Below are 18,021 nucleotides of genomic sequence, written 5' to 3' on the forward strand. Positions count from 1 at the left end.
AGTAACTCTGCTACTAAAAGATATTGTGTATAAATAAATAGAGAGATCGAGCGGCCGAGAATCTTATGTCAAAAGGACCAACGACGATGAAGGAGAAGAAGGAGTAGGAGTAGGAGCTAATTCGGACGGAATCGAATGATTACGAAATAGACAATGAGACAAAGCCAAGAGGGGAGAGCACTTAGACAATTCACTTTGAGTACAGGGAAGTCCATGCCAAAGAAAATGATAGGAGCACCCACAAGTCGCTCTACTATAAAAACCACGTGAGCCCGCAGGATCTCTTAAAGGAGAGAGTTAATTCCGCACTACAAAGGAAACTGTACTTAAACAAATATAACCCTACTATTTAAAAAAACAAATCAAATTATCTTATTTTATTCTACCCAATGTGGTTCTTTGCCTTTATTCTGTTATGTGTTATACTATGAGATTTAAAAAAAAAAAAAAAATTATAATCGTTAAACACTTGGATATATTATTCAATTTTTTCTAAAAATTGATTTGATTTGATGAGATAAATTTAGTTGTAATTTCAAGTATATTTTTATTAATGAAATAGGTTTCATTAAAAAAATTGTACTAGTTGTAGGGCAAATTAACAAAAAGTAGAGTTTTACGGGATGAGGTGGGGCTTCACGGGGCCCTAAGGGGCGGGGATGGGATAAGAAAGTTTTCCCCGTTATGCAGGGCGGGGCGGTGATGGGGCAAGACAAAACTATGCAGGGCGGGGACGAAGACTCTATCCCTAGTCACTTGACAAAAGAATTCTGTAGTCACTCACCTAAAGAGAAGACAATCACTTGACATAATTATTGTCTGCAATGTTCAACTTTTATCATCTAATAATATAAAATGTGTCTTGCGTAAAAAGATTCATGTCACTCAAAAAAAAAAAAAAAAACCAAAAATACACATTATTTAAGAAGTCCCAAATCTGAAATCAAATTGCGTTAGTACAAACAAGTGGTGGTGCTTAAAGCAAAAAATCCACATCAACATTTTTTTAATCATTCATAAAATAAGTCCTAATCACGATATATATACCGACTTTCCCATGCATATATACGTCGATCTACGACAACCTTGCATTGATTTAGACAAAAGAATTCAATTGGGTTTGATCTTGCTCACTTTGCTTTTGTTTTTGGCACCCAGATGGATGTTGTTTTCACAGGCCTTGTATTCCAATTCAAAGCCAACATGCACTTCTCAAGCTGCATTAATCAATATCCCCTCCAAACAAGCTTACCACTTAGCTTGAGAAGAACTCGGTGTAATTCTCCTACTTCCCTTTAAGTATGCAAACCCATCCCTCACAACTTATTTCTCCTTTTTCTCACAAGGGAACTGCCTCAAACTATCTAAAATCCTAATCCCAGGAACTCCTCTATTAGCCTTAACCCCATTTAATAACCACCACAAAAGCAGCTCAGCAGTGAGTTAGTAATTGCAGCGAATTGCTGGAGGGGCTTCACAGAGGAACTCTACAAAGTAAATAGATCGCATTCTGGCAGAATCGAACAATTCTTCTCGGACTAAAATTACAATTTTAAGGTTACTTTGAACATACCCTACACCCAGGAAACTTTTGACCAATGGAAAACTTCTGCTATGTGAAGCTGGTCAATCATACAATTGGCTATCAAAGAAAGTAAATGCTATTCTTTCACAATCTTCTTCTTTGACAATCACCATCGAATCAAACATGAATGGCAGCTTGATTGAATTAGAATTTCTCTAGTCCACTATGATGGCTGTTACTTTGAGGAAAGTACTCTTCCCCATTGCAACCTCAGCCATCAAAGGTGGCCACTGGACCCCCTCGAAGATGTCAAAAATGAATGAATGAACCTCATGGTCGCCTTGTGTAGCCTCAAGGATCACTTGGTTGGCTGTGAAATGCGCAAACTTTACATAAGGTGAGACTTCCTTCAGCATCTGAAAGTTAGTGTGTTCAGCTACTGACTCGTGCTCCATTTGGAGAGCGGTAATGCTCTTGTAATTCAGGCCTTGAGTGAAGAAAATAGCCAACCCTCTCTCTTTCTTCGTAAGTAAAATTAGCCAACCTCTTGAATGAATAATCTATTCTCCATTCTCTTTGTTACTTCAGAGATAGTTAAGCTTCTCAACAGTGTCTGAGGCAAACGAGCAGCCAGTTCTGCTCTTTAACAGCTTCAGATCCCATCAGTAATGGATCAGTCTGGCTGCTTTCTTGCATCAGTTCTTCTTGAATTCCCATAAAGGGAAAACTTCCTTATGTACATGCCCCCACATTTTCTTGATTCATTTCAAGACATGATCCAATTTCTACAACACTCTCAAGAGTACCCAATTCTGTATCTTGATTGATGGAACCATAGTCTATGACATGAACCCTGGCTCTAGTTGGAGCAATCCTTCTATGCACTCGTCATTTCTAAGCTACAGCACAATCAGAACGCTGATAGAGATTCTGTGACTTTATGGGCTAATAAAATCAACTCATCAAGTCATCCCTAAAGAGATGGGACTCAAAACACCCCTAGGATATTTCCCTAAAAAACCATGTTATGCACCAAGAGAGTTTGACTGAAATATAAAGCATTAATTACATTTCTTGATTGGAAGTATGTAGAACAAACCTTGTAAAGCAACTCACATTGGGATCAGGCCACCCCTGGCTTATAGATGCTACCAAATGAGCGTTATAGAAAAACCACAGTAATAAAAACAAAAGAAAAGTATAATCAATCAGGCAAACTATTTGATGTATTATACAATATGAACATTCAGTATAGAAGTGTATTTACGTATAAGTAATTACGCCAAACCTTTCTATTTAGTTATCAAGTTTTAAGCATAAACTTAATATAAAATATAAACACATATGTACAAGAGAGAAAATGGGCACCAAAAAACATATCCTTCAGAACCAAAACGCTGTGCATGTCCAAAGGATTTAATATCAACATGGGTTAAAATCCAGCTATAACTCTGCCAGCAAATTCTGTTGTCCAGTGTAATTGGATTAAGTGTATGATTTACTGCCTTGCTTAAGCAACAATTTTTTCATCTCTCTATAACCCTGGAGCTCTTCCAATGCATCAGCTGTTGTCTTCAACCTAACAAGCCCAGATGACGTGACGCTTGCAGAAACTGCATCCTGCGCAGCAGGACGGGGTTCCTGAATGCTGCTACTCCATATTTCAGACCCAGAGGCTTGTGGCACATTTACTGAACTCGAAAATTCTGGGCAGAGAGGTGGAGCTTTCTTCAACATGCGTACAAGATCACCAACAGCAGCATCTTGGGATATATGTCCTTTCTGATCAAAAGAACCTGGTCTGAGAGATATGCACTACAGGTCAGTTTTTATTCACTACAGCACAATCAGAAAACCAGAAAGTACAATTTTTATTTCACAGGTAAATCAATCCGATCTAAAAGACAGGCAGGGAAGATTCTCCTCTATGATAATGGAGAAACTTATATGATAGATGATGGTGCTGAAGTATAAAGGAAGTAGAGACTTCACTCACTAGAAAATCAGCAAACTAAAAAACTAATTACTATATTTTATAAGGACTCCATTACTAAAATTATAGACTAATTTTTCCGGTGTAAGTAATTTTTGTAAACTATTTACTTGTTTTCAGACATTAGAGTTTTATGACCAAGAGCCTTACAAACCCATATTTGAAGCATCCAAACTTCTGCATTCAAAATAAAAATAAAATAATTAGAAAAAGGTCCCTCCATTCTACTAGTCCAAGATTGTTTTTACCATAAAAAATAACTTAGCAAGAAAGAATAAAGATATCTGCTCAGGTTAACAGATACACAAAAGCCACAAAAATCTTGTCTCATAACAATGATGAAGAATTCTGGTGACTACAAAACGATGATGTCTACTACACCTTCAAGCCAAGGCTAGGGAAATTTATAACCGTTATGGCAAATGCAAAAGGGTAATTGGTAGTTTGGTACCAATTGTGGTTGTTGGAAGCAAAGGTGTGGTAGCAATAAAGCCTTGCTTTTCACTAATTTCATTGATGATGATACAGTAAACACTATACTTCTCTCAATTGATCAGTGAAAAAGGTTTTAGACCCTCAGGTTTCATGAAGAAGTATCCACATTCTTCAAATAAGCACATTGAAAGATCGGTAAGAACTGGATAATTATAATATTTGTGGCACAGTTAACATTAGATTACTTGAAGGCCTGTGGCATAATCTGGGTAATTGCTTCAGAATGCAAGAGACTTTTTTGTGATAAGTGAGAATGCAAGGGATAATTAATGAAAACCATAAGCTACTCTGTGAAATTTCCCAAATAAATAAATACACACACACACACACACACACACACACACACATATAAATGCTACTAATATGAATGCACAAGCTAATACCATAGAAAACAAAACAACACACACACACACACACACACACACATAACACACAAAAGGAAAAGGATGATGACAACATATGCAGGTGTATTATGATGAGACTAGTGAGAAACTACAAGCAGTTAAAAATGCTTCCTAACAGCATTTCTAAAATAGAAAAATTCAAGCTTAACCAACCATTGTAATTCTCTTATGACAATCAAAATGTTCTCCGCGAAGTTTACACCAATCACCTCCCATAAAGGATAATGTTAATGAAAACCCTTCAAGAAAATATCCAGCATTATTGATATGTAACATCTAAATGCGTTTCTTTTCCCATTTTTATTTCTTTTATATTCTGTTCCATTTCCTTTAGGTTGGAGGACGGTATATTTATTGTTCATTGGGAGGAGGGGGATAGTCATCTTGTTCAAATAAGCTTGTAGCTTTGTATAGGGAAGCACTGGAAGTACTAAATCTAACATATGCACTTGAGAAAAAAATCAGAAAAAAATAAATTACTAGTATACATCAGAAATTCTGTTATGGATTCTACCTTGTGTTTCAACTTCAATGTAACCCATTCAAAAAGTATTTGGGTATTTTTCCAACCCCTTTTTTTTTATTTAAAAAAAAAAAATCATTAACTAAGTAGAGTATAAAACTGACACCCTGCCAACTAATATTTCCATTATATAACACTTGAGTCTGATAAAATGTATTACCACTTAGAAGCATGAGTATGATAAAATGTTGAGAACGACAACTTCAACACAGATAATGGCCTAAGGGATGATTTGTTGCAGCATATGGATCACCCGTCTAATGAGAAAATTAGGTATCTTTTGTGCACAAAAGGATTTACCGGTGATCATACAACATTTCAAGTACCTCAAATGCTGCTCTTCACTTATTATCAGGCAGAAACGTTTCTAATATAACCTATAATTATGCATATTTGGTACACCAGCTAGTTCAAAATGTTATGTTAATGAGGTGTGGGATATCAGTATATGATATGGCTTTAATCATTATTTGCAATGCATGCACATAGGTGCCATGAGCAGAATACCACCTTATTAAGTAGAAAAAGGAATCATGGACTCATCTTTCCTCCCGAGTAAACCTATTCCCAATGCTCTACTTGTCTATGCAATTGTTGAACCTCCCTTGAGCTCAACTAATGGTCTCGCTTCTTTTCAGGCTAGCTCCACAAATTTAACATTAATCTTTCGCAATGGTAAAATCAATTCTTCCACCATCCATAACATCTAGATCATAACTATGGTTTTTTGATGAAACTCTTTTTTTTAAATATAAGCAATGTTTTGAGAAATTCAGTACATCAAAATATGCCAAGATATAAGCACAACTCGAATATTTGGAATTTGATTCCAGGGTGTTTATTGTGGATTATTTGGTTGGAACGAAATCGTCGCTCCTTTGAGAACATGGAGAAGACATTGGATGAGTTAAAGGTGTTATGTCAGAGAAGCCTCTTCGAGTGGTCTCGTTGTTGGGGTTTTACGGATTCTCCGTCTCTTTCAGAGTTTATGTTTTCCCTTAGAGTTTCCTTCCCTTAGTTTTCTTTCTTTGTATCTTTCTGTTCATCATCATGAACATCATGTACTACTTTTCCTATTAATATTACTTCTTTGATTACCTATCAAAAAAAAAATATGCCAAGATACCTCTCTGTTATTGCAAATAACTAATCATTGGTTGGGTAGTCTCATTATATATTCTAAAACAAGGGATTTCTTCTTCTTCTTCTTCTTTTTTTGGTTTTCTTTGGCTTTTTGAAAGACTGCTGACTTCAACTGCAATCCTTCAACCACTTTTTATTATTAAAAAAAAAAAACATGTAACTGCTGCTGAGAGCTGGGGGAGGTTAAACCTGAACCAACACCCTTTGCCAAAAAAATTATCCTGCCTTTATGATTCAGAGCAGAAGGAGCTCAATGAACTCAAGCATCACCATATCATCAAGATGGGCCTTACTCATCAAGAACTGAGTGGCAGAAAGGCTGGGCATTCTACTTCTAAATCACAGGTCTCCTTGAAAGCCTAAGTGGTGCTTCACCAGCTTATTCATCTCTCTCAGCCTTCTAGGCTCCAGTTCCAAAGCATGAGGATTAATCTAAGTTGTTCGGTTCTGGGTTAAGGCATTTGATACCTAACTCAAGAGCCAACAATGATGTGTGATTTGGTTTCTTTTTTTGAAAAAGACATTGCATTTAAAGTTTTTTTTTTATGTTAAAATTTAGTTGTTTGAATTTTTATGGGATTATTCAATAGTTGGGGGAGGGGGGATTTAAACACTAAACGTCTCCGTTGGAAACATCAGAAGGTGCTAATTGAGCTGGAAAGAGCCAATTGCTAATCCACACATGTACCATTCTCTTATAAGCTAAAATAGCTAAAATAAACCATCAACATAAAAGAATTGCAAAAGGTCCATTCAAGAACTTTCATGGATTAGGTCGATTATGTTCCATTAGCCAATGTGTTGGTTCTAGGTTGACACCTTATCTCTGCAACCATTACTTAACTAGATCAGAATTAAATTAAAACAACTTTGCTGGAAACATCTAGAAATTAAGACTGGACTAGCCCTCTTTAAATAAACAAGAAGCAGGATTGGTTCAAACTTTTCTCAGGAAAAAGATATAGAACTGGTAGCACCAAGCAAAGGTAGGGTGACATTGGAGGGGGTAAGAGAACAAAATGATAGCAAACTAATGATTAAGAAGATGAAGAAGGATGCAATGGTTAATTATTTGCTGGAAAATGCCACACCATTTGTAATGCTTGGTCTTATTCATCAGTTCCAATGGATGGCCATATTTCTATTAATTTAACTTAGATAGTTAAACTTAAAGATCTCACAAAATAAGCATCCAGGAATTTCAGTAATGTTGTAATCATATATGTAATAATTTCAGTAATTTCAAGGAGGAAGATTTATGACTTGCAAAAGAGCATTTTCCTTTTTATTGATTTTAAATAAATAATATTAAAGTAATCAATTTTGTAAACAAAAATAACAAAAATTTTGAATTTCTTACTTCAACAGATGTTTCAAGTAATATCATTTGGGAGATCCATTAATTAAAACTGAGAATTGTACCATGGAAAAACCAGCCACCACACAGTGATGACTACCCCTCCCCCTCCCCCCTCCCTCCTCACCACACAGTCAACACCTCTCCCTCCTCTGTGCCCCTCTCTACCATTGCCCCTCAACCAGCCACCTCCTTCTCTCCCTGGTTTCTTGCCATCTCCTTTCCCATCACCCTTTGGTTTCTTTCCATTTCACCCTCTTTGCCCACCATATCCTTCTCCTTTGAATATCCCACCCCCATCTATTTTACCGTTACAACCACAGGTTTGGCCTAGATCAGTCACTACTGCTTCATCCTCACCTCTCCCTAACAGTTTGCCTCTCCCTCCTAAATCTCCTCCCCAGAGCAAGGGGGGCAGTAATGGGTCTTTTCGCATCGACTCGAAAACTTTTTCTTTCTCGTTTGTCAACGGTCAGGCTGACTCTTATGTTATTCACGAAAGGCATCGGAATTTTAATAGTTCCGTTTGTTTGGGTCGTAAAGGATTGGAATGGATTCTCGCTTGTTTTGCCGATATCCGTGATTGGGTTCCTGGAAAGGAATATCTGTATAAACATTATAGAGAAAATAACAAATTTTTCGAATTTCGTGGAAGATCGAATAAGGCTGGTATTTTTGTGGAGATAGCTGTGTATTTTTGTGGAGATAGCTGTGTATTATGGTGGAGCTCGCCGTGGTTGGATTATGGTTCCTGCGAGTTCAAACCGGTCTGGTTGGAGTTTGTTTTCAAAAGAATTAGAAAGATTTCTATCAGGTTCAAACACTGTTTGGGTGAAAGGGAGGATTTCTGGTGTAGAAGCTGGTGCTGGTGCTGGTCCTGCTCTGACGGAAGGAGGTGGGCATTTTGGGAAGAAATCTCCCAAGATCAGGAAGCAGCGGAAGTTAAGGAATTTTGAATTTTTTAGAGCTGATTCGGGAAATAACGTGCTCAAGAATGGTACTGGCGCTACTGTCTCTTCTATTAATGGAAGACCCACGCGTGATTTTAAGTTTGAGGTGACTCCTGCTAGTTTGGCGCTGAGGGTGACTAAAACTATTGGAGGCAAACGTTTGGTAAATTGGGTGAACCACTCTTCTAATCATAAGCCCATTTCTAGTGGGCCGGTGCTGTTATCTGGACATGATAAAGTCCTTTCTCACAAGGCTATGGATAGTGGGCCTATTTTACTAACTGGGCATGACAAAGCCCAAGTGGCTGACCCGAGAGGCAAGGCCCAGAATGGGCTTTCTTTTCATCGTGGAGTGGGTGTGCGTAGTCTCCATATTCAGAGCGCGAGGGAGGTGGGCGAGTGTTCTAAGCCACCGATGAAGCCATCGGCTTTATCGGTGATGCCTGAGGGTGCGTCGGCTGGGTTACCGCCGGCTTCTACCCTTGGTTCTTCTTCGGAGCATCTCGTCTCAAACCCGTCAAGAGAGTTGGGTGCTCCGGTGACCGAAACTCCATCGGCGCTACGGTGCAGCTCCGCCGCGGTCTTTCTCGACTCCGGTAAGGCTGTTCTTCCCTTGGACACCCTCTCCGATGCTGAGGATTCTCATGACCAGGCGGTTTGCTCGCCGTCGGTGGTGCGTGAGGCGCCGATTCTAAAAGGTGTATCGCCGATCCTTGATCAATTTCCTTGGGTGATTCAAAATCGTTTCTCTCCTCTCTCAGAGCTGGGTAATGGGGTTGATGAAGGGTTTGTGGAAGGGGTAGAACATGAGGGTCAGTGGGAGACCAGTGTAGTGTATGACCATAGTTGTGGTAGTGGAGAGAAAGATTATAGGGTGTTGAAGTGTGACCCTCTGTCTTCATGGGATCCTAATGAAATCAGAGATTTGGTGCTGGTTCAGAATTCTGCAGAAGGACCTCAAGTTACAGAGTCAGGGACACCTTTTAATTGGGTGTCCCAGCTGATGAAAAATTTTTGTAACCTGGTGGGGTTCCCTATTGTGAAACATGAGGATCAATGTCTGGCTTTGTTTTGCCTTTTGGAGCAGGAGTGTCTTAAGGTGGTTGTTGAGGGGGTGCCCAAGCAACCAGCAAACTCAGGGTCACGAGGACTCAGGGAACTTAAGGGGCTTATCTCTAATGTTAACTACGATGGGGTATCTTCTAGGAGCAAGAGCAGAGTCTCTTTGACTGCTGCAGGGGTTGTTGGTAGTTGTAAATGAATTTACGTCTACTCTCTTGGAACGTAAGGGGGCTTAACAATCCCCGGAAGAGAGAGGTTTGTAAGAATCTCCTAAAGGAATGGAAGTGTGATATTGTATGTCTTCAAGAAACTAAAGCATCTTCTTCTGATGCTGCCTTTGTTCGAAGTTTGTGGGGAAGTCCTTTCACTGATTGGGCTGTTTTGGATGCTGTGCAGACTTCTGGTGGGATTTTGTTGATTTGGGATAAGAGGGTTTTTGAGAAATTGGATGTAATTGCCGGTCGGTTTTCTATCGATTGTCTTATTGAGAGGTGTGGTGGACAACTTTGTTTGGGCTTGTACTGTGTGTGTATGGTCCCCATGAGGATGGGCAACCCGTGTTACCTTGTGGGAGGAGTTGTCACGGTTGCGTGTCGATGGCCCATGGCATGGTGCTTAGTAGGTGATTTCAATATCATTAGGTTCCCAGTGAAAGACTTGGTTGTGAGTCGTTTTGCCCTCGCTATGTTTGCATTTTCGACTTTATAGAGAGGAATTCCTTAGTTGACTTACCTCAGCAGGGTGCTTCATTTACTTGGTTCGAGAGATTGGCCTTCCCTCTATGTCTAGAATTGATAGGGTTTTGGCTTCCCTAGACTGGGTAGATCATTTCGAGAATGTTTCTCAAAGGGTGCTTCCTCGGGTTATTTCTGACCATTGCCCTCTTTTGTTGGAAGCTGGCGCTGTTCGTAGGGGTCGTAGTGCTTTTAAATTTGAAAACATGTGGTTGAAAGTTGAGGGTTTTGTTGATAGAGTGCAGCAATGGTGGAACGGGTATAGTTTTGTGGGTTTACCAAGTTTTATCTTGGCTCAAAAATTGAAGGCTTTGAAAGCAGATTTAAAAAAGTGGAACAAGGAGGAGTTTGGTGACTTGGCACTCAAAAAAAAAAATTTGCTGACTGAATTGAGGGGTCTTGATGTTAGAGAGGAGCTGCAAGATCTCTCAAATGAGGATCACCTTTATCGTATTCATCTCAAAGCTGACATAGAACAGTTGGCTTCTCTTGAGGAAATTTCCTGGAGACAAAAATTTCGTGCTTTGTATGTGAAGGAGGGGGATAAGAATACTCGCTTCTTTCATAGATTAGCAAACTCTCATAGAAATGCTAATCATATTAAGAGGATTGAGGTGGATGGTGTCCTTTATGAGGATGAGTCAGATGTGCGCTCTCAGATAGTCCGTTTCTATCAGGGGTTGTATGAGGAATCTGAATTGGGTCGCCCTACTATGGATGGATTAGATTTTGCTTGCATAGAAGAGGAGGAGAGGTTGTCCCTAGAGAAGGCGTTCACAAAGGAGGAAGTTTTACACGTCTTAAGGGAGCTAGAGGGAGATAAAGCCCCTGGTCCTGACGGGTTCACCATGGCTTTCTTTCAAAATTGTTGGAGTGTGGTGGAAAAGGATGTCATGGCTTTCTTTGACTTCTTTCATCGTCACTCTGGGTTTGAACGGTCTTTGAATGCTTCTTTTCTCATTTTAATTCCTAAAAAGAGTAATGCTGTTAACATTAAAGATTTTCGGCCTATTAGTTTAGTGGGCAGTGTGTACAAGTTGTTGTCCAAGGTTTTGGCTAATAGGTTAAGGGTGGTTTTGGATAAACTCATCTCTGAGACTCAGAATTCGTTTGTTGGTGGGAGGCAGATTTTGGATTCTGTGTTCATTGCAAATGAGTGTCTGGATAGTAGGCTGAAGAGTCGGTTACCGGGTGTGGTTTGCAAGCTTGATATTGAAAAAGCATATGACCATGTTAATTGGGAGGCCTTGTTTTATTTGTTGGACCGGATGGGGTTTGGGTCGAAATGGAGGGGGTGGATTAAGGCTTGTGTTACTTCTGTCCGTTTCTCTGTCTTGGTAAATGGTTCCCCTGAAGGCTTTTTTGAAAGCTCCCGTGGGTTGAGACAAGGAGACCCCTTATCCCCGCTTCTTTTTCTCTTGATTATGGAGGTTTTAAGCAGAATTTTGAAGAAGACAGAGGAGAATAACCTTATTCCGGGTTCATGTGGGAGCGATGAATTTCGTTGGTGTTCAGATCTCCCATTTGTTGTTTGCAGACGACACTATCTTATTTTGTGATGCCTCTAGGGATCAGTTGCTTTCCTTAAGATTGGCGATGTCTTGTTTTCAAGCTTTTACGGGTTTGAAGGTGAATGTTGGGAAAAGTGAGATTGTTCCTGTGGGGGAGGTGAATAATATAGATGCATTGGCTAGCATTCTTCAGTGTAGAGTGGGGAGCTTGCCTATGAAATATCGGGGGATGCCTTTGGGAACTTCTTTTAAGACTGCTTCGATTTGGAACCCTATTTTGGAAAAGATGGAGAAGAGACTCTCAGGGTGGAAACGTCTTTACTTATTTAAGGGTGGTAGGCTCACTTTACTAAAAAGTACTCTATCGAGTCTTCCTACGTACTTTTTATCTCTCTTCACTATCCCTAAAGTCGTTGCGTAGAATGGAAAGGATTCAGAGAGGAACTTTCTTTGGGGGTCGGTTGAGGGAGTTTCAAATATCCTTTGGTGGCTTGGGATAAGGTGTGTTCTCCCGTTAAATTGGGGGGGCCGGGGATAAGGAGTGTGGCGTCGTTTAACCAAGCTCTCTTAGGGAAATGGTCGTGGCGCTTTGGGCAAGAAGTTACTCATCTCTCGGCGGAGAGTTATATCCACTAAATATGGCGAGGGTCAAGGGGGGTGGTGCACCAAAGTGTGCAGGAGGACCCACGGTTGTGGCCTTTGGAGAAGCATTCATGAAGGGTGGAAGAGTTTTTCTAAGCACCTATCGTTTGTAGTGGGTGAAGGCACTCGCATCCGCTTCTGGCATGATAGGTGGATTGGGGATTATATCCTAAAAGATCTCTACCCCGAGCTCATGTGTGTTCGGTTGCCAAGGATGCCTCGCATTTCGAAGTTTTGTGGCTTCCGAAGGAGGTTCTACTAGAGTGTGGAATTTAAGGTTTTTTAGAGCCTTTGAAGATTGGGAGCTTCTTCTTTTTCTCTTCTTCACTTTATCCAACCTCATATCCCTCGGGGGGATAGGAGGGATATTCTTTGTTGGCGGCTCAAAGGCAATGGTATGTTCGACACCCGCTCTTATTACCAAGCAATCCGGGGTTCCTCGGATTTTTTGTTTCCTTGGAAGGGTGTTTGGAAACCAAAGGTTCCTAAGCAAGTAGCTTTCTTCTTGTGGACAGCCGCTCATGGTCGGATCCTCACTTTGGATAATCTCATGATTAGGGGTCGGCGTCCTTTGGCAAATCGGTGTTGTATGTGTTGTTGTGATGGGGAGTCTGTTGACCATCTTCTTCTTCATTGTACTGTTTCTCATACATTATGGTCTGTTATGCTTCAGGCTTTTGGTATCCACTGGGTTATGCCTAGATCAGTGTCGGGGTTGTTATCTTGTTGGCATCAGTGGTTAGGGAAGCACAACTCGAATATTTGGAATTTGATTCCAGGGTGTTTATTGTGGATTATTTGGTTGGAACGAAATCTTCGCTCCTTTGAGAACATGGAGAAGACATTGGATGAGTTAAAGGTGTTATGTCAGAGAAGCCTCTTCGAGTGGTCTCGTTGTTGGGGTTTTACGGATTCTCCGTCTCTTTCAGAGTTTATGTTTTCCCTTAGAGTTTCCTTCCCTTAGTTTTCTTTCTTTGTATCTTTCTGTTCATCATCATGAACATCCTGTACTACTTTTCCTATTAATATTACTTCTTTGATTACCTATCAAAAAAAAAGTAATATCATTGACCTCAAGTTTATTAAAATTAACAATTTACCAGTTAAGCAGTTTTCCTTAGAAAGAGAGCTAATTTACAATTCAACCTCCTAGAACTCATCTAAGTTCCTTGTCAAAACTATATGCTGATTGACTTAGGACAACTTTGGATCTGTTATCCAGGAGTTTTCTATTTGCATAGTCGCAAGAAGAATAAAGGGGGAAATAAAAAAAAAACAAATAGAAAAGAATGAGGAATAAAAGGATAATACTTAAATCATATTACAAATAAACAGTTTTTAGATATTCTTAGAAACAACCTTTTACAATTGTGCTATATTTCTATATTCTACATCTGGTTCAAGAAAACCAAATCCTCACCAAGTGTAGAGCAATCATTTAATTGTGTGAAGTGGCCAGTTTATGTTGTACTGACATTAAATCATATAAGAGTAGGGATGGTAACTGGGTAGAGAAGGATCAGATCATGGGTGCCTCGTCCCCTCTTTCAGGAAGGGAAAACCTGCATGGAGCAGGTTGGAGGTAATTTGCCATCCCTAAATTGATGTGGCTTCGGCATTAATGAGGTAGAGATGAAAGAGAAGGGGAAGGGACATTCAGGAGAGTCAAGAGAGAGAAAGAAAGCAAATGTTTTGGGGATGGTACTAAAATATGAACAAAAAATAAATTATAAATAGGATTTGTATAAAAGAGATTAACTTAAAATAATTGAAATATAAATTTAATAAAAATATACATATAGACTCAGGGCAGGGCAAGACAGGTTGGGGCAAGCAAAACCCCTCCCCACCCCATTACCTCTTTAGGGAGGGGAAAACCCGTGTGGGTCATGTGGCGCAGGAATGTTTTGGCATCCCTATATCAGAGGCTAATAATAATTCATATGTTAGAATTTCTGGTGCTGTTATAAGTTAACTCGGGCGATTCCAAGAAGTTTTAGAAATACTGCCCCTTTTAAGAAATTAGAAAACAACAAGTGGAGAAGAGATCGATTCAACAATTTCAACGAAGATAGATGACCTCAGAATTATGCAGAGGTCCAAAAACACTAGCCACAAAAAGATAGAGATTTCATCCAACTGTAATTAAGGGAACACACAGAAATACTGAACCTTAGATGATTTAGAATATGAACTGCTACCAGCAATAAAGCAAGGTTTTTTTTTCATAAGCAGAGTAACATAAATGCATACAGCAATTTTCTGTTTTAAACATGTCAACCTTTCAAACAATATGAAAATGGGATAGAAGCATATCAAAGTAAATAGTTCAATAGAAAGCGAATGCTCAAAAGTAGAGTTAAAAGTCTACGGATTATTAAATCTCAAAATTAAAAAATAGTAATAATACATAAAGATATGGCTATTTGCTAGCACTTGGCATTTCCTTCTAACCCTTCTAAAAATCTCAGATCACTTTGGTGGGTTTCTTTGATACTCGGTGCCTAATACATCAAGTAAACTTGGTAGAACATATCACAAGCCAGTGAATCAACTACGATGTGGATTTCTATCAAGTTCTTACACTTACACATAAGGGCCAACTCATTTACTAAGCAATATGAAAATTCTTGCATAATGTTCTCATTTTCTATCTTGTCATTCAAAAAACATTTACTCAAGGGGAGAACATTACCAATTAGAACAAAGCAAGTGAAAACACTTATGATAAATATTAGCAAGCAAATCTGGTCGCTAAGAAGTAGAGTCCATTGAATGAATTTCATACATTACCTGCTACCTGGATCTGTCATATCATCATCATCAACATCAAAAGGACAATCAAACTCAGGATCATCAAAATCATCTTGTAAAGACCTGCTTGAGCTTCTGGAAAATGAAATCCGCGGTGAGTCATTGGATGATATCTTCGTTCCAAAATATTTTCTGTTGTCATCCTTCCCAAGAGAGAACAACTATAGCAGATAAAAAGAAATCATAAATGAAAGAAATACATCCAACACTACAACTACTGTGATGAAATACATAGATATACCTGCTCAACTGCAGCACCAGTCTGAATTGGACCTGCAAATTTATCAGTCCTCAAAGTACCAGAACTTGTACTCTTAATGGGAGGAGATGGCGGCAAATATTGCTTGTTGGACAATGCAGGCAAATTAGAAAGCCTAGTAGTAGGTATGTTTACTGGGGCACTTTCAGATCGTAAAAGATCCTTTGAAAGATGAGTTCCAGGAATATATATTGGTGGTGATGGAGAAGGGGAGGGTGAAAATGTAGGAGATGGACAGTACTCATCAAAACTGGTAGTATTCTTATGAGCTATAGATGTTCCAGGTGGATGAGGTGGCAGGCTTGTGGGTGGGAATCGGCGGGAAGCTGGGTTGGAAATTGAAGCATTTGATTCTGAATGTGTAGGTGAAGGTGAGAAAGAAACTGAAGGAGAAGAAGCTCTATAAAGGTCAAAACTCCAACTATGCCGCCTAGAAAATGGCAATGATGAGGGAGAGCCATGATTCCCCAAGCCTGCCACAGGTAGGGATGGAAATCTTTTGAGCGGTTCTGCCAATGGGCTGCCTACATAATCTGGTATAACTTGTGGAGTAAGAGGAGTTGGATCAGAGCTTAAATCCAAGACCGATGAACGATACAAGACCGATAGGCAAAGCCTACCGACAGAAGTTTCAACAGGGGTGAAACCAAAACGCTGCATTTCAGCCTCTGCACTACGAGGGAAGGGTTCAATAACAGAAGACACATGATAAGCAAGACTAAATGTTCGGAGCTGGGCAGACGAATTAAGGTCACGAAAGACCTTATAAGCAGGTAAAAGCCTAACAGTGAGATACAAAGACCTGAGAAGCAACATGGATTTCTTGTACAAGGTATGCAAAGTAGTATTACTAGACCTCCTGCTGCTCCCTGAACTATGATTATCCTTAACTTTCCTAGTGTGATCATACTGCAATACCCATCTCTCTATAACAATTTCTTCCCTTGTGGGCGAAAAATTGGGTGTTGGGTCCCAATCAAGAGGCCTTTGAACTAACACTACATCAACCACCATAGGTTCTGGATTGCTGTGGTGCCAGAGATCAAGATTCTCCATGGCACCAGGGTATCCCCTAAGTGCCAAATTAAACCACTTGTCCCTCGGCCTCGGCCTCACACTCGATGCAGCAGAGGCCGAGGCCGAGGCTGAGGCTGAGGCTGAGGACGAGGAAGAGGATGGGGATGACATCGACATCGACATCGACATGATTTGCTCACCACTAAAATTACGAGAAGACACATATGGGGTTCTAGACTCCAATATTATGTGGAGGCTTTTGGTATAGAATTCTGTGATTATTTGTTCCATTTTCGCAGCATCAGAGTGAGAATGATTATGAGAGGGTGCCATGTTAACCTTTTTTTTTTGTTTTTCTTTCCTCGTTTAGCAGAGTTTTCCAATATCATATAACCGATACTCAGAAACCCTTTTTCACAGCAACAACAGAAACCCCTATGCAAAGCAATTCACTGAAAAAACACAACAAAAACAAAAACAAAACTTTGAAAATTAAGAAACTGCAGCAAGAACTAAGATAGATTTAAATAGAATCTAAGCTTCAATCATAAACAACAACAAGGTACGATGATCATATCATAAGCGAAGTAAAATTAGAATAATAATATATTTAAAAGAAAAAAAGACCGAGCAAGCATAGACTCACTGTTGAGCAGTAGTTCGTGTCACACAAGAAAAGCGTGTGGGTACTGGGTACAAGGGTTTACTTATTAATCGCTTTAGTGTTTTCTTTTTCTTTTCTTTATTTTTCTCTCTTTAATATTTTAAATTTTGTTCTGAAAAAGGTTTATTCTTTAGCAAACGCAAAACTCAGGAACCTGAATGGACAGAAAAGGGATTTACTTATGTATTTTTAAGAGAGAGATCCAGTTTACACTTTACGGACCATGTGTAGGTCCAGTTTAGTAAATGTATGAAATTATGTCTATCTTCTTATTTTTTTCCAAGATTCTTATATTAATTAGCAGTATAACAGAGACATTCAGAGTCAAATTATATATTCATTGAATATGACTAAAACACGTATCATTTTATCCATTATCTTTATATATCACTTTAATTTATAATACACCAAAAAAATAATATATAAACTTTTTTTATTGAATAAGTTGATATGAATAAAAAGTCTTCGCATTGAAGAAGTTAATATGATCAAAACCTTTTCTTTTTTTTGAGATAGAGATACCGGACAAAATCTAAATCTAAACAATAGAATTAAAATCTCGCTTAACTTGTTTATTGAAAGTCCTTGACATATAAAATGCATTGGGCCGTGTGAAGATGAAATAAGCAGTTGTGATAAATAGATTTGCCATTATATACTACTTTAGTTTACCAATAAGTCTATAATTGTAATGTTTAGAAATACAAAATAGTCTATAATTTTAATAAAAAAAATTCATATCAACAAAACGTTAATAAAATATCTTAGAATAAAAAAACAACGTACTAAAAACAAATAGCTGATAAAAAATTCCAAATTTAATTCAGTCTAAAATCTTTTAAAATTTCGGACTAATTTCAAATTGAATTAATCTTTAATCTCTATGCATGTTTTTGAGAAGTTGAAAACTACAAATTAACTGTTTTTT

General features: G+C 38.8%; 1 protein-coding gene across 2 annotated transcripts; it reads right to left on the minus strand.

Moving 5' to 3' along the window:
• Positions 1 to 2,671: 2,671 nt before the first annotated feature.
• LOC142624696 (autophagy-related protein 13b) lies at positions 2,672 to 17,292 on the minus strand. Of its 2 annotated transcripts, XM_075798406.1 has the most exons (4): positions 17,076 to 17,292; positions 15,395 to 16,881; positions 15,133 to 15,314; positions 2,672 to 3,326 (listed from the first exon to the last, which is right to left on the minus strand). In XM_075798406.1, the coding sequence occupies exons 2-4, from the start codon at positions 16,760 to 16,762 to the stop codon at positions 3,011 to 3,013; spliced, it is 1,866 nt and encodes a 621-aa protein (XP_075654521.1). In that variant the 5' UTR covers positions 16,763 to 16,881; positions 17,076 to 17,292; the 3' UTR covers positions 2,672 to 3,010. The 2 variants fall into 2 exon arrangements, with proteins under 2 accessions (XP_075654521.1, XP_075654522.1); XM_075798407.1 differs by lacking the exon at positions 17,076 to 17,292 and having other exon boundaries at positions 15,395 to 17,013.
• Between the last annotated feature and the right edge of the window lie 729 nt (positions 17,293 to 18,021).

Source organism: Castanea sativa, chromosome 2, assembly GCF_040712315.1.
Source record: "Castanea sativa cultivar Marrone di Chiusa Pesio chromosome 2, ASM4071231v1".
NCBI classification, from domain to species: domain Eukaryota; kingdom Viridiplantae; phylum Streptophyta; class Magnoliopsida; order Fagales; family Fagaceae; genus Castanea; species Castanea sativa.